At 32.7% G+C, this 17,330-nt stretch overlaps 2 protein-coding genes across 8 annotated transcripts in view; both read right to left on the reverse strand.

Moving 5' to 3' along the window:
- The window catches only part of LOC123692115 (phosphatidylcholine:ceramide cholinephosphotransferase 2-like), an 83,587-nt gene extending 79,972 nt beyond the window's left edge, over positions 1–3,615 (reverse strand). The window contains exon 1 of the mRNA XM_045636758.1: positions 3,423–3,615. Within this exon, the coding sequence (XP_045492714.1) occupies positions 3,423–3,525 (103 nt within the window). The 5' untranslated portion in view covers positions 3,526–3,615. The remainder of the gene's footprint in view (positions 1–3,422) is intronic.
- Positions 3,616–8,933: 5,318 nt separating this feature from the next.
- Positions 8,934–17,330, reverse strand: part of LOC123692119 (probable phospholipid-transporting ATPase IA) — a 108,694-nt gene continuing 100,297 nt past the window's right edge. For 3 of the 7 annotated variants that reach the window (XM_045636765.1, XM_045636768.1, XM_045636766.1), the window contains 5 exons: positions 16,903–17,001; positions 13,320–13,382; positions 11,570–11,610; positions 11,084–11,172; positions 8,934–9,918 (listed from right to left, as the gene is read on the reverse strand). In XM_045636765.1, the coding sequence (XP_045492721.1) occupies positions 9,634–9,918; positions 11,084–11,172; positions 11,570–11,610; positions 13,320–13,382; positions 16,903–17,001 (577 nt within the window). In that variant the 3' untranslated portion in view covers positions 8,934–9,633. Of the gene's footprint in view, positions 9,919–11,083; positions 11,173–11,569; positions 11,611–12,096; positions 14,122–16,902; positions 17,002–17,330 lie in introns of those variants that run through there. The other 4 variants (XM_045636767.1, XM_045636770.1, XM_045636771.1 and 1 more) reach the window with 4 other exon arrangements.

Consider the following 17,330-nt stretch of genomic DNA (forward strand, 5'->3'; position numbering starts at 1 on the left):
GCGAGTCTGGCAATATTGGCTCAGGTGTTGGGCGTCAGATACCTACTTTTAAATAAGCAACAGATGTTATATTTTCGATGTAAATACATTATAAGACATTGCAGGTTCAATATAAAGAATATTCTAGACGTGATTCGAACGCTACGTTGTTATTTGTAGATCGTTATTTCTTTTACCTACTTAACTACCTACTTATTTCTTTGGTTTTTGTAGAGCGAAATAACAATTTCTTTATGTTAGGTTAGGTAGATATATCTACATAATTTATTCATATTCACCGACTGTTTTTATATTCTCTCATACATTGTGTACGATTTATTACATAAACGGGTAAATCCAGATTATTACACGAATGAGAATTAAAACCTGTAACCCGGAATACATTTTATTGGCAACTCTGGGCCCCACTGGTACAAGTTACAAAATGGTCTATTAAAAATTTAAAATTCAATATGAAATTTGCTTATGTTGATTTAGATATGGTAGGATTTTAATTATCATTATTAATAAAACATTTTAAATAGGTTATCAATTTTGGAAACCTATTTTTGATCCAGATACTTAAGTAAGTTAAAATATAAGTATGCCCTAATTTTTAATATTGTAAGAACCATGAACTTTAATAACTTTTTAATATTAAATATCCTTGTCTTGTCCCCTCAAAATATGTAATTAACTCGAAACACTTATTACACAACCATCAATTCAAAGAATTACTAACAAATTAATTCATACAAATTACATCAGGTGACGCGAGTATTCTGTAAAGGTCAATTGAAATTCCCGAATAGTACTTGTTCACTACAATAAATAATAAGCTTGTCTGTCCGTCGATATGTAGTAATTTACAAAAATAATAACAGAATCGTTAATCGTTTGGTCGGTAGATTTAAATCTATACGTTAGGTCTATACGTTGAGTTTAAACTCAATCTGTAATTATTATTGTAATGAGTTTGTAGGACCCTTATTTAATAATTTTAGCAATATCCGTAGATAGATTATTCTATGTACGAATATTGTAATAGTTTATGTTTATCCCCTGTTTATCTGGTAAGCATTTAAATACTAGGTAGGTATATATATGTAGGTACCTATATACGTATCGCCAATGATGTTCGTCACTATAATAATTAAAGATCGGAAGTATCAAATCTAATATATTTTATGGATAATATCTACAAAATATTAATTTTCTTTATCAACAATATCCTGAAGATGAAATTAAGCACTTTAGATGGTACGTCACTTGAACCGGGGGTGGGTAATTATTAGTATAACATTACAGGTGTTGCCTGTCCCCGTCTGTCGCAACTAGGTCAGGGACACGATAATGGACTCTGTTAGGTGATAGGGATTAGGTATCTAGGTTACTGGGATGTATTGTCTGGATTTCAGTGACGTCACTATGTACTTAGATGGTTAACTGGTTGTCGTTTTTACGCTTGGAAACTAAATGGTAACAGTCAGCACTTTAGGTTTAATTTTACCTCGTGACATAATACAAATAAAAATCGATCGGGTCGTCAATTTTTTTATTTCTGAATCTTTTTTATTTCTTTTTGATTTCTGAATAATTTCTACCATTTTTTTAGGTTTTATATAACGAAGTTTACCAATCAATCCACGTTATATATCACGTAACAATAAGGTAATAGACTTCCTTCCTTTTCTCCGGTCACGTGGCGCGTCGCGGGTATTACATAGTTCAACACATTTGTATAGCAGCCCGTGAACAATAATAAAAAAAAATAAAAAAAAAAAATAAAAAAAAAAATAAAAAAAAAATAAAAATAAAAAAAATAAAAAAATTTTTTTATTTTTTTTTTTTTATTTTTTTTTTATTTTTTTTTTATTTTTTTATTTTTATTTTTTTTATTTTTTTTTATTTTTTTATTTTTTTTTTATTTTTTATTTTATTTTTATAAGTAGCTGTGCCCCGCGGTTTCACCCGCATTGATCCGCTCCTTTTAGTCTTAGCGTTACGATATATTATAATATGTTCCTTCCTCGATAAATGGGCTATATGTTGCACCAAAATAATTTTTCAAATCGGACCATTCCTGAGATTGAGAGATGAACAAACAAACAAACTCTTCAGCATTATAATATTAGTAATTAATTAAAAAAGTAATAAGTAGAATAGTAATTACTTAGTTGTAGCAATTGCAGTTGATTGTTTCAACGTTTGAATATCTATTGTATATTTCCATTTAATGATACATTGCAATTAACACCACAATAAATGAAAGATAGATGTTCTAATTACTTCGAAAGATATTAGCATGATTTTATAGCTACTTCTGAAGGCATTGTTTTTATTAGACCTAGGTATGTTTTTATATATCCATAATTGAAAGTATCATTTATTTTTAGATATAGTTAGAGTAATCAATACGTGGTTCTATAAGCTTTATTTTCTTCCCGCTCTATGTAGAGTTACAACTCGACTCTTTCTCCTATGGTTAGGAATAGGAACCTCCAGTCTAAACATAACATTGTTTGATATTTTATTTGGGTTAACGACACTATTATTTTTCATAACATTTGTACGAAGTTCATTTCTGGTTATTAATTACTTTTCCGGAGCTGTCCACTGTGTAGTGCGAGTAATGAATGAACATGAAGGGCACGAGATACAATACTAATTCTGTAATCTAAATTTTATAGTTTTTCGTATGTAATAAAAAATGTATATTTTTTTTTTAATTTTTTATCATAGATACATTTTTTATCAGATTCGATTCATAGAGAGTTAGGTATTTACATTTTGTAAGTGGTCAAAGCACTAAAGAGCTCAACTCAGTCCGTTTATTGGTAGATATTTTTGTTTTGTAAATCTTAAAAAAACTATTTTTTTTGTCAATCAAGCTAAATGGAAAAGTTTTGTGTGGGTAACAAAACTCGTATTTTTTATTTGCTTGTGGTACTTACTTACTAATCTGATTATTTAAACTATTCAGGCATGCTAAGTAGATAAAGTAATAGGTATGCGCATTTTCATGACGATAGACAAGAATTTTTTTAAGTGTTATTTTGTGTTTTAACCGGGTCAGTATTAGCATGCCTAATAGTAAGAAGGTTTAAATCCTGTGGTAGTTACCTATGAAGTAGTTAAATCCTTATACTACAAACAAAAGTTCGAAGTAAATTTAAAGTTTGTTGTTCGAATTGTGATAGATTTCCTTTCGATTTAATAACTATCGTAACTATACGTTGCAAATGAAAAATAGTTGTTTGTCTTCATAACAATAGGTATTAGTTTGCAAAGTTAAGAAGAAAAAAAAATCGTCCTATAAGACTAGGAAATCCTGGCGTACCCTAAGCTAATCAATGAAATAATGATAAATTTTTCTTATAAATACGGTGTTACGATTATATTCATTTTACAACGTGAACAACTAACAGATGTGTATTGTGTACCTTTTCCATTCAAATGAGTCCTGAGGCGGGCCAGCTCCCTGGAGCGACTCCTGCTCCTGCGGTGGGCCGCTATGCTCCTCGGTGATCGAGCCATCTCACTCATTCACTCACAACTCTCAACTCACAACTCACATCGCACTAAACTCACGATGTTTCTAAACTTAAATTCGTAAGGCACGAGCGTCGCGGTGAAGGCACGGGTAGGGACTGAGGCCTGAGCGCCTCTCACCTTGCCTCCTGCCTGATAACTCATGATAACAATGACTGAAATGCATTTGCATACACGCGGGATTACCTACGCGTTTATTTTTGTTTATCTGTCGCGGCGTTTGTTTGTTTATGTTGATTTTTATTTGCATCTATTATCTCGTACTTGGATATGCGAAATCTTGATAGACACGAGTGTTAGACTTTTATCTGGTATCTTTTTATAATGTTTATTTTTTTAAGTAATTGTCTGTAATAAAATATATTTATACGATGATAATCTATTCAATTCTTCGGCTAATGTAGAGTCCGTTACCATGGAGGGATCCACATTTATAAAGATACCCTTATTATTATTGACAGAACTTAAACGGCTTGTTTTTAACTTTTAATTAATGTTTTACATAGATGTGAAGTATATAAAAATTAGCTTGTAGGTAATATGTTTCCGCGGCGAATCGTTTAGCGAAGGTTTGTGCACGCGTGGAAAACTTCAAAACAAACACGGTCTGAATCGATGAGGTAACTCCAAAAGTAAATCGAGCATATGAAATCATCTATTAACTGACAATTACATAGTTGTTGCGATAATTAACGGAATTGCAACCTTGATCTTTACGATTGAAAGATTTCATTATACGTGCTCTGATTTTACGTAGCAAATGTAGGTAGGTACTTAATATAGAGGATACCTTAGTTAGCTATTAGGTACACTATTTTTATTACCTATACCTATTATTGTTTATTAGGATTACCAGCTACCTAGTACCTATCTAATATTAAAAACTATGCTAGCCGCATGGCTCTTGAGCCATCATCGCATTCCGCTCTTTATCGATTAAATTTTTAAAAGGGTATCATTTAAGCTATCACCAATTTAATTAGTTTTGTGTTTCTTAAATAATAGGGTTTGTCCTCAAAATAGTAGGTAGATCTGTCACCAAAATGTAGTCACCAAACAATGCAAAATCAGTTCCACAATAAATCACCTAAAATCCTGAGATATAAGGTCTAGTACCAAATAAATGCTTTTGTATGTATTATAATAGGTGTGTCCTAATAAGTAGGTATTTAAGCAAACTAATTTAAAGAGATCACCAATAAATCATATTATATTACTTATGTTACTAAAAGTTAAAATAATCAATATTTATTCTTAAAAATATTAACCACTGAATAATCAGCTCTGGTTTAATAGCTGGCTAATGGTTAGCATAATAATTGTAGATAAAACACTTAATTAAAGTTAAAATAATCAATATTTATTGTTAAAAAACAATAATCACTGAATAATCAGCTGGTTTGGATTTCGAAGGGCGCTCCCTGTTTTTCTTTTCTGGCCGATAAGCACATTTTTTGCTTCTGGTGGGGGGTTGGCCAGCTTTAAGCGTATGGCTAATCCGTTAATATGTTTGCACATGTCAATTTTTAAAGCGCGCCAATTTGTCTCAGCCCCTTTGATCATTTTTTCATTAAAATTATAAATTGATGTATTAAATTGATAACGAATACTATTAATTTATTATCTGAACGAAATAAAATGTTACTACTGTATTGGTGACAAAATACCTATCAAATAAAAAGGAGTCGCAGTCAGGGATCGATAATTGGGGGTTAATATCTTAGCTAAGAAATAAAACAATCAATAAAGAACGAGAACAAATTATATATTTCCATTACATTCACATCTTTGCTTACACTAGAAAAGTGGCGGCTTTGGAACGTCGCGACTGAAATGTTTCAGCGTTTTCATATTCAAAATCTTAGTATATAAATACACACTACATAATAATAACCAGAATTACGATAGTATAAAATATAGGTGATAAATAACTTTAGATAGAGATTTTTAAGAATAAAAGGCGACATTAATTTGTAGATCATTGGGATCATATTTTAATTTTTCAACGTTCACGAAACAACGGTAGATTTAACATAATTCTTTAAAAATTTATATGTTATGTAGATATTGTATACACCGATTAATAAATATGAATTACCGACAAGCTCCATACATAAAACAAAAATCATTGTTTATGTAACGAGTGACCAACTGCAGCGCTACCAAATTTGTACCTACCTACTTCAGGAATGGAAAATCGGTTCCGTTTTATTTTTAACAAGATCTTTATGTAAGCTATTTAACGTTGTTTTTGTTGTTCTTGTATCTTTATTTATAGTGGTCCCTTCTCATTAAAACTAACTTTAGGACCAACAATAAAATTTTAAAGTTTTAAACACTACGCTATCCTATATGTTATATTATGCAATTATTAAGCTGAAATTTTGTCATATCTACACCAAGCAATATTCAATACATAATTTATCATAATCATAAATAATTTTGGGGCTCATAATAAATACTCTTTAATATATATTTATATTATTATGAGACACACGTTTATAGGATATTTCCTATAAACGTGTGTCACACATAGAGTTCACTTTTTACGATAATAAAAAAATGTAATTTAACGCAGAACGGTTTTCAGCCGCGACGGTCCAACCGCCAGACACTTAGACGAAGTAACAGTTAACAATAATAAACTGTTAGAGGTATATTATGTGAAAACATCAACACATCCAAAAACCAACTAGCAGTCGACATTGTAAAGACTCGGAAAGATTCATCGCCAGTTACATCGAATATCACAATAAGTCAGTTGATTGGTATTTGGTGTATACTTTGCTTGTGGTTAGAAGCGCGATAGTTCCAACCTCTCAAAATAGAGGTCTTTGCAATGTTATACGAAGATCGTATCGTCTAGTAGCGCATGCATTTTGTTACATGATTTTTCTATACAGGTAAACTGGTAAGCCTTTTGTCTGTTGCATGAAATAAACGTCATTATATTTGTCTGTATGCATATTGCATATACATACTTATAGCCAGATTAAGAGAGCAAGAGAGAAAGAGCAGCTCGAAATACGCAAAGCATCAAATTATTTTATCATCTGTGCTATGAACATGGTATGCATCATTAGGATAGCTGTTTCTTTTATTTCTGAAGCTAGGCTTATATTTCTACTGTATTATGTCTTAAACGCATTGGTGGAAATTATTTACAAAATGCTTATTAAAACAGCGAAAGCAGTTTTACAAAAGTTTTCGAAGCAAATGTCCAACACCCGTCTCGATAGTTGAACTGTCTTTTTTATATTTTCGGGTATTTTTAAATGTACGCGAACTTTTTATAAACAATTGATCGTTTATTTCCATTTCACTATACTGTTTTAACCACTGCGGGAATTGTAAATGACAGTATATAATAATTATATATCACGTCGCAATAACGGTCAGGATTTTCAGAAGACCTAATGTTTGTGCCTATCGAATGAAATCTACATGTGCTGAAAGGCAAGTCGACTACATAATAAATATACGTATAAATAAATCGCTAACACCAAAAGATCTACACATCAATGCTATAGTCCTTAGTAAAGCTCGATACATACATTTTTCTACACGACGGAGCTATAAGGATAAACTGTCGGTGTCAAAACTTCTCTGTTTCCTAACTATCTGAACTTGAGGTTAATAGGGGTTCAACTAACTATATTTAAATTTTTTTAGGGATATAAATATACATATGTAGTAAAATCTTGCACGGTTTAAAACGCATCGCAATCTTTGACTAAAGTTTTAATAAGCATAAAAAGTAAAGACCACTTCTCTCTCGTAAATAATCCGAAGTTTTCTAATAGCACTAGAAGTAAGCAAAAAGTAAGCAATAGAAATATAATTTAAATAATCATTTTGATAATATTTCAACTAACCAGACTGACAACCACCAAAATGCTTAACTGCAAATACAACCTGTTTCAACTTAAAACTAAAGGAACGGATAAAAATTCGTGATAGAGCAAAAATTATAGTCGCAACACAATCTCGATGTTCTGGACGTTCATTTATCTGTTATTTTGTACACTACCTAGAATACGTGTTTATATATTATTATGGTTAAACAGATAATTATTTTATACTCCGGGCTGTCAATGTGACATTTCACGCTTATAGTCTATTCGGTAATTGTCAAATTAATTGAATTGGTTGTTCAAACAATATAAAATATTGTAAATACATATAATTTTAGCATTGTTCTCGGTAGTGTACAACTCAATTTTTGTAAGATAAATTCCTGAGTATTTTAGACACAAACTTTATCCCACCGCTCCAACATACAACCTCTTTTAATACAATAAATAGGCCAAATATACGTGACATTGAATTTTAAGCTTATTCATGGTTTTAGCAAACACGTGAAACAAATTAGCTAATTAAAATTTATTAAGGTGTCAAAATATAATGTTTCAATAAATATAAATTTGACAAGCAACGCTCGCTTTAAATGGTTTTAACGTAATACTGATTTACATTGACGTAGCCACATTCGGGCAAAACACATGTAGACTGTTATAGTAAGAGATTGTTATGCGTTGTTTAATAAAACAATGTTTAAAATAAATTAAGTTAGATATTTTAAAAATTATTCATGAATACATAATATTAGGTTACAATATGTATTCAGTATGTTAATTAAATATCATGTCACAAAATTTTTGTTTAAGAAAAAGCTATGGCTACTCCAATGTATATTCATATCTAAGCTACTAAAATATAAGTCATGTTTTTGAACTCGACCGCAAGCAGTTATTACCAAGCATGTACCACTTTGTTACTTATTATTTATTGAAACATTCAATTCTTACATAGATTCACATTAAGCCGCGTATAGATTAAGCGCGGCAAACCATCGAACATTGGCGCGCGCGACGGCCGCGCACTATGTAGACGGGATTGCCGCGCGCGGCGACGCGAACATTGCCGCGCTCGAACGTGCCGCGGGGCGATCCGCTCACTGTCGGTTTTTGAGACCGCATCAAAGGAGCTTCAGTCGTTCGCTCGCGCGCCGTGTGGACGTTTTGTAATTTTGGTGATTCGGCTCGCGCGGCGTATACGTAAAAATAGACAACGAAAAATGCCGTTTACTAATACAATTGTATGGCGCTGATGAATTTTTGTGGAACAGATTTCCTCCCAATACCACAATAAATCGGTAAGGTATGATGCGTGGGTAGAAATCAGTAAATAATAGATATACCTATTCCTGACTTGAAAAAGAAAATGACTATACTTTTGGCTTCCTACAGAAGAGATGTTCGTGATGGATCGCCTGCCGCGCGCGGCAACTACGTTCAACTTAAAATATATCTACATATTGGCTCGCGCAGCAAATGATCGTCAACTCTGGTCGAACATTGGCTCGCGCGGCTGCCGCGCTTAATTTATACGCACCTTTACTTTTGCTTGGCAACACTTAATTACAGTAAAATACGATTATTTAAACAGTAGACAAGGTATATTCCTTTGTTTTCTATTCAATTAAATGGATAAGCGATAAATGGATTAAATAAATACAATCAAACTTTCCTAAACGGTTCTTTAATGAAGAATATTTGTACTGATATTATAAAAGTTATTTTTGGCATTACTATCAATAAAAAGGATTTGTTTTTGTCAAAGAAATATTGTTAAAAGTGTGAATAATGAGAGGACACATTACAATATTTAATATCTATACAATAAATTATATTTTCTTACTACGAAATAATATTTATAAACGCTGTGAACTTAGAAAAACAGTGTAATGTTATACAAAATTATACACTCAATGAAGCGTTTCACGCTCAGGTTAAATAATATTCGAGATTGGACAAATAATATATTAAAATTCATCACTCTGTGTTAACCCTCTACCCTCAAATAACCCCTTGAAATCACACAATTATAAAATATTTAGCAAAATAACCTTCAAAACTTTGGTCGATTATCCGTGTCAATAAAAATATAGATATAAATTATAAACGTGTATTGGTCACGAGACTACACTACGGTTAACATTTTATAAACAATCTACCGAATCGTAAAAGATAAAGCATCGATCTACTGATAGGAAAGAAAAACGTTAAAAACCTTACAAGTTTCGTTTCAGATCTCGAGTGGTCAATACACGATTACCGATCTATTACAACGAATACGATAATCACTACAGTACATCGAATAAAATTCTCGTAAAATATTCAATATCCGCCGATACACTCGACTGTACGTTAAAATGCGTGTAAAATGATATAGTGGTGCGTATGCGCGCGAGTGTATCGCGGGCCAGGTGGGAGGAGTGGGCGGGGTCAGCTCAGGAGAGCCCGCGCGGCTGGCTCGTGTCGTACGCGCGGATGACGTCCGCCTGCGACACGCTCGCGCCCTCCTCTTGCGAAAACGCGAAACCATCTGTCACAAACAACACGTTAGTACCCAGTCGAGAGGCTTGTCATGCATTGCGTGCAGGCATGATGTCGATTCTGTGTATCGTGCTGTGTGAATCAAGCTTTTTAGTTTCATGTTTGCGAAACGGCTTAAGTGACAAAGCCTGTAAAAATAACTGTGTCTATAAAATTTGTTAAAATTCTGTGGACATAAATTGCAAAGATAATTAATTATATTCATACCTTTCTTTCAACGAGAAAGGTGGTGTTTTTAATAATAATTATTGTTATTGTTTTGTGTACATAAAAGTGGTCTTATGTTGTTCTGAAATTACAGTCACAGCGCGACTATATAATAAAAAACAAACTAAGATAACTTTACAAATAACATTGCGAGTTATTAATATGCGACATAATTTAATCGTCTTAATAAGATCAAAACAAAAGAGAATTTCTTTTTAAGGATTTAAATTCATTTTAATATCTCTAGGACCTTAACATTGAAATAATAGGATTCATTTTGCAATGCCACTAATTAGCAGATAGAATGTACAAGAAATGGTCCATGTATAAGAATAGTTTAAATGTTCGCACTCGCAAGGTTATTTCACAGTAGAGTGGCGAATATCTTGGACATTAACTGCCTGGATTCCTTTGGAGAGAGGTATGAAATGGGGCTAACATGGGCAAATGATTTCTCGCAAACTACTTTAATAGTAGGCAAGCTGTAATTAATTATAATTAGGGTACTACTTTAAATAGTTTTGAAAAAAAAAAGAAATCTTTAATGATCTCTAATAATTTTGGAACCTTTAAGAAAAAGAAAATCATTGAAATGAATTTGTATCTGAATGAAGTCTTACCTGTCTAACTCACTAGATTTGAGTTTGAGTACGAGTGTAAGTACTACATGCTTGGAATAAGGAACTTTAACGTTTATACGAAACTCATACTGCTTTCTTTCAAATCGTGTGATTTGATAACTGACTATTCAAAATGAAGAATGCCCAAGTACTATAATGATGTACAGCAATAACGCAGAAACAGACCAAGATCATTTACGAATCCTGGAAGGGTTTCATATTTTGCTATATTCTAACAAAACTAAAGAGGACAGGATATCTTTTAAGGACTATATCTATATTAGTAGTCCAGGTCAGTTAACAGCCAAGTGGTAGTGCGGTACTCACGCGAGAGCTCCATCTCGATGTTGGCCCTCGTGGCGCGGCGCCCGAACACGCTGCGCACGTTCTGCAGCAGCCGCGCCGTCTCCGTGAGGCTACACACACCCCAACGTGAGCTTGTGCGTCCGTGCTGCACCCGCCGTACGGCTTGTGTCGTACCGCGCGTGTGCGAAGCGATTCAGTATTGCATGATGCTTTCAATGCATCGTGGTTACGTGGTAGTTGAAAATGGGCACAAATGTCTCTTTGTGACATCCTTTTTTTGGTATGCTTATTATCATCTTTAAACACTGTTCCATACTATTTGTATTATTGAATGTAGGTGTATGTATCACTTTAAACTCTCATCAGACACTTTTTTAAGTGTCTCACAAAACGAACACAATACTAAATCCCATCGCACTTCTAAAGTAACACACTAACTACATATAAAGCGTATGTGAAGCCCATGCAAAGCCATGCTGACGGGTGGAGGGTATACTGAATACTCACACTGCGCTAACCGGACGAGGGCGTGGCTTGCGTCCGCGCCGCTAAACACACACCGATTAGTTTTTACGGGCTGATAGACGCTTACTGGTTGGTATTTGTTTCACTTATATGATAAGTGTCAATTTAGTTCCAATTGTATAGCAAACTCATCATATTATACCACTTTCAATGCTATCTTAGTACGCTCTATTTTGTAAATGTGATACATAATATAAAGTAATTTTTTTCAGTTACCTATGTCTTCTTTAAATGTAACTAAATTTATTGCAGTATGTAATAAGTTATGTCTCGAATAAGTGTCAGTCCCGGCAGCCTGATTGAATCGAACATATCTATAGGTACATACGAACATACACATCCTCAACTTCCAATAAAATATGATGAGACACAAGACAAGTAAGCGTCTACAGTTCCTTCCACATCCTGGTTATAAAGAACTAAAATACAATGTTATTCCAGCACCCCAAGCCAATGTGGCTCCCATATCCCTCACGTAATCTTTCCTCACGCTACAAAAAACTAGACACTTGTAAATCAACAATTTATTCACAAATACAAATTCACACGCTTAAAACTACCTCAAGAAGGCGGACGAAAAGTTAACTAGAAAATTTTAAAAGAAAAAAAAACTAAAAATCTTTCTTCGTCTTTTTGAAACGATACAATAAAACTACATCATAAGAACTGAATATTATTCCTAGTTGTAGAAAAATAAAAATAAAAAAGAAACGAGGAAAAAATAAACAATAAACGAATTGTGACATTTACAGATGACTCGATATAATATGTGCAAAATAATTGAAGAAAAAGCAAAAAAGCATTCAGTAAGGACATTCACTAATGCTACTTACATGAGCTCGATACATTATTTACAGGAAAAAAGATAAATTATATGACTACACTTTCTATCCTAGTTAGGCCATGCTTATTTGTGATTGACCTTTTCTGTTTGTCTCTTTCGCACTCAAAAAATTGACATTTGGAAAAAGGTGACAACACTATCCTGTTGGTAGTAAACGCAAATGGTAATGTAAACTTTGCTTGTATTTTTTACTTTCAGTATTCAAATGTTTTGCTCATCGCTTTCTATCTCATTTCTCCCAATGTCAAAATGTATGTGAGTGAAAGAGACAAAACATATAATTAGGTTGATGAATGAAAAATTACTTTATCACAATTTTAAATTTAGTATATTATCACGCAATTTTTTGTTTAACATACAAATCTTACTTATTAAAGATAGGAGGATATTTTATTCTTATATATTTCACACAAACACCAATATACGTTTCTAAGACTAACAATAAAACCCCAAATCTTATTATAATGATAACATTTTAGAAAAATGCATTAATTTCAGCCTCGAGCTTATGACGGTAAGTACGAAAAATGATATATTTTCAGTTACTTATCCTTAATAAAGATATTCATATGGTTTTTAAAAATAAATACTTTAAATAGCTTAACATTAACATTACAATAATTTTGTACAAACCCTAAATGCAAATTGTACTACAACAAACTAGCAACAACAACTCCCTAGCGTATAAGCCAAATAATTATCTATAGTCTCTTCTATGTATCAGACTTATGATAAAATTTTCACAAAATCCATCCAATCAGTCATATAAACAATTCGATTAGGAACAACAATGATATTAGCTTAATATTAATTTTACAAATTTAAAACTCTTTACGATATAGCCTATGGAAGTAATCTACAGAAGACATAGCTAAGGTTTAATGTTACCACTTGAGCGCCGACGCGCCGCTAACGAGGTACTTCAAGTGACGCCATCTTGCGGCCAAGTCGCTAAACATCGATATAAATATAAAAATATCACAATACCATCGCAATGTATTCGACATTTGTGTGGAATACGTGTCGAGACGTGAACGTCCGATATAAATGCATCTAAATACATGCTACGTAGGAACAATTCGTGAGAAAATAGTTTTGTTTTTGCTGCCGCTGTAGGGATTGCGTATTGGAATATATGATTGAGCATACATTATTGCTTTTAACAATACAATACATGAGCTTTAAAGTGAAAAAATAATATTTGTACTATATAAATACTAATGGTTCGATAAATACAATCTGTTCAGCGACATCGTGCGCTCTGTAGAATGTTAGAGTATATACAATGAGATAATGTACATTACATCTAGCTTCTATCCGATAGTGTATTCACAGAATACGTTTCAATATTCAAATCCGATCGATATTAACAGCTTCTCGGAGGCCACGTGTCTGCTTGACAGAAACATCTAGTCTAAAAATTTGTAAACGTATCAGTCAATCGTATTAAAACACGCGAGAGATTCGACATGCAAGCAGGCACGTGCGCCCCGCTCAGCCGACGACGGCGAACTGTCATATAACGTGCGAGACGCGGCGGCGCGGGGGGCGGGCGCGCGGGGAGTTGGTGCGGCCGCCATCTTGTGGAGCGCCGCCATTTTGTTGTGCGCCGCCATTTTGTGCGTGTCGCGGGCTGGGGCCGGCCTCGGGCGCGACCCGGCGCCGCCACGCGAGCCCGCGCGGGGATTCACTGCGCCACACACAACGTTCAACGCTACCCTACCGTGCTCACGTGCGTGTGCGTGCCCGTACTGAGATAACTGGCTGTAAATACTGTGTGAACTCGCCCGCTATACGTCACGCCGGAAATAAAATAATGTCGAACGCGCTAACACTACGAAATTATACACGAAATTGTTTATCGTCTAATAAAATTAAATTTAAAACATTTATTGCGCAAAAAAAAAAAAACAAAAAAATAAAACACGTAACCGTTAAATTTAAACTAAAACGGAACATTTTTCTAAACATTTATAAAGCGCCTTTAGAACTAAACACATACAGGCGACTATGTTAGCTCTATATATATGTTTTTTTTTTATTAAAAAATAAAAACATCGACACACCATGCGTATTAATTATTATCTCAGGACGGGTCCGCAAGCGAGTGCGGGCGGTGCAAGCCAAATAAAAATAAAACAAAATAAAAACTATACTAAAACGTGCACACAATTTTTTTATTGTTTTTGGATTTCCCATGTCAATATTAAAACCCGAAATATCGTATGCGACAAATGTAAAACAAACAGTACTTATTATAATTCTTTTTATAACCCTCATTAAAGTTAATGCCTTTATGGTGTGTGGTAAAGCATTTTTCATTTATTTGTTTATTCATCGCGATTAATATAATAAAGTGAATTAAAAAAGATTTTAATAATTGTCACAGAGTTTATCTAATATTAAAACATTATTCACACATAATATAATGCATAGATAATAATTAAAGATTTAAAGATGAATGGAAAATCCAAACACAATAGGTGTCTTTGATGTATTATTTAAAATGTATAATGTGTATGTTCGTAAAATATACTTTAGTGATACTGAGAAAGGGAGGGGGCTATACACTAGCTTTATGCTAGAAAGAGATGCACTATACTATAATATTCTTGTCCTCTTTAACCTTTATAATTTTAATACGTATTATATAGATTTTATCAAATAATAATTATTTATAGAATGTATATGTATAGAAAAGTTGTTTTTTTTTATATTATTCGATATAATATAATTGCACCTCTTTCTTATAAGGGATAAATCTAACGCTCGATATGTTTATCAATGTAGTACAAAAAATATATATATACACAAATAATATATGACAAAAACAAACATTTAAACAATATACAAACAAATAAATTAATTGAGAAGCCATCTTTATTATATACTAGCGGTCCGCCCCGGCTTCGCCCGTGGTACATGTTTACGTTTTCTCTACATAAGATCCATCCTCGTACTTCAAGAAATATAATAAAAAAAGAATTATCGAAATCGGTTCAGCCGTTCTCGAGTTATGCGCTTACCAACACATTTTGCGATTCATTTTTATATATAAGAAGATTATAGAAAAACTAACTTTTTAGATCTTTGTATATTAATATGTTGAATATAGTAATGTCTGTCTGTCAATAGGTCTGTCAATATCATTGTGCGGATTCGATTTTGTTTCTTTTTTATTTATTTATAATCAATTATAGTATACTAGATTTCCGCCCGCGGCTTCGCCCGTGTTTGCAAAGGAAAACCCGCATAGTTCCCGTTCCCGTGGGATTTCCGGGATAAAAACTATCCTATGTGTTAATCCAAGTTACCCTTTATATGTGTGCTAAATTTCATTGTAATCGGTTCAGTAGTTTTTACGTGAAAGAGTAACAAACATCCATACATCCATACAAACTTACGCATTTATAATATTAGTAGGATGTACTTTGTACTTTTTGTTACATAAGAGAGAAATTCGTTTTGAAAAACAGTATAAAAATACTAAGATCCTAAAATAAAAAGTGTACGAAACAATGCGCTACTTTGGCTTCCCAATTCGATAAAAATGTGAATTATTTTAAAATGCAATACTGCGATTACATAATATGAGTGCATTAATATACAGTATACAATAAATATGAACATACCTATTTAAAATAATGAAAAATAAATCAAATAAAAAAATAATAAAAGTAAATATAATAATACCATATTTTATGTATGTTAATTTGTTATTAATATTATTGTAGTTGAATTGTTATATCAGTTATATAAATGTATGCAATTTATTTCACTAATAACATAAAAGAAATAATATAATGTTGCATATATTTATATAACTGAACAATTATTATAAGTAGATTAAATTTTATTATATTCGAACTGTACCATCAAAAGGGTACAGTTAAAAAACACGTTGACACGACACCGACACGACATTTAGTCGTAAGGGTAATCTAAGATTCTTCACTCAGCATAATGTGAAAATTAAGAAGTATACGTGCATCATTTTATGACAACAACCAATTTTGCCAACCACCATATAACCCCAGTACCATCATATTGAAAATGAAGTTAAATCTTCGTGAGGAAGAATCTTATTGTATAAATGAGAATGTTTTATTTGGAAAGAATATATCTTATTTATCAGAAATATTTGTGCGTCAAATTCTTTATGAGAGCTTAATTTGCAAACTTTAATTTATTTAATCATGATTCGTTAATAAATATAGATATACAAAATAATAAAAGTTATAAAACTTTGCATTGCTAGCAATGTTGAATGTATTAATATTACATATTTCGTTATGTATATCAAAATCACAATAAATCTAAATCACTATAACACAAGGTAAGATAAAATAGTTATTTCTTTTCATACAACCTGAAAAAAAAGTTTAAAAAAAGTTTTTCTAAACCTATAATGTCACCATACGACAAAAACATCGTATCGGTGTCGTAACATCGCAATACAAACGCAACTCACGAGTGCCTCGGGTGCGAGAGCAGCGCGGCGGGGTCCCGCTTCTTTATCTCGCTCTCGCGGACCGCCTCCGTCATCGTTTTGAACGCCGAGTTGTGGATGCTGGAATACAGTGCAGTTTGTTGTTAGTTGTGATGTATGGTCCGATTTTTGGTAAGAGACCTAGTGTATAGATTAGTTTAAGCCTACAAAATCGTAGTAGAAATATAGTTTACAAACAGTAATATTAATACGAAGACAAATCATAAAAGTGGAGGGGATGAATTCATTGAATTAACGTACGTACGTATATTCAATATTTGTGTTATCAAGTTTTTCCTTCAAATACAGGGATTAATTTGCTTCCTACTCCAGTTAACATTTTAATATTGGAAACTTGGAAATTATACTACCAATACTTGTTACAATAATTTTTGTCATTATCAATGCTT

The sequence above is a fragment of the Colias croceus genome, chromosome 5, assembly GCF_905220415.1.
Source record: "Colias croceus chromosome 5, ilColCroc2.1".
In the NCBI taxonomy this organism is placed as follows: domain Eukaryota; kingdom Metazoa; phylum Arthropoda; class Insecta; order Lepidoptera; family Pieridae; genus Colias; species Colias croceus.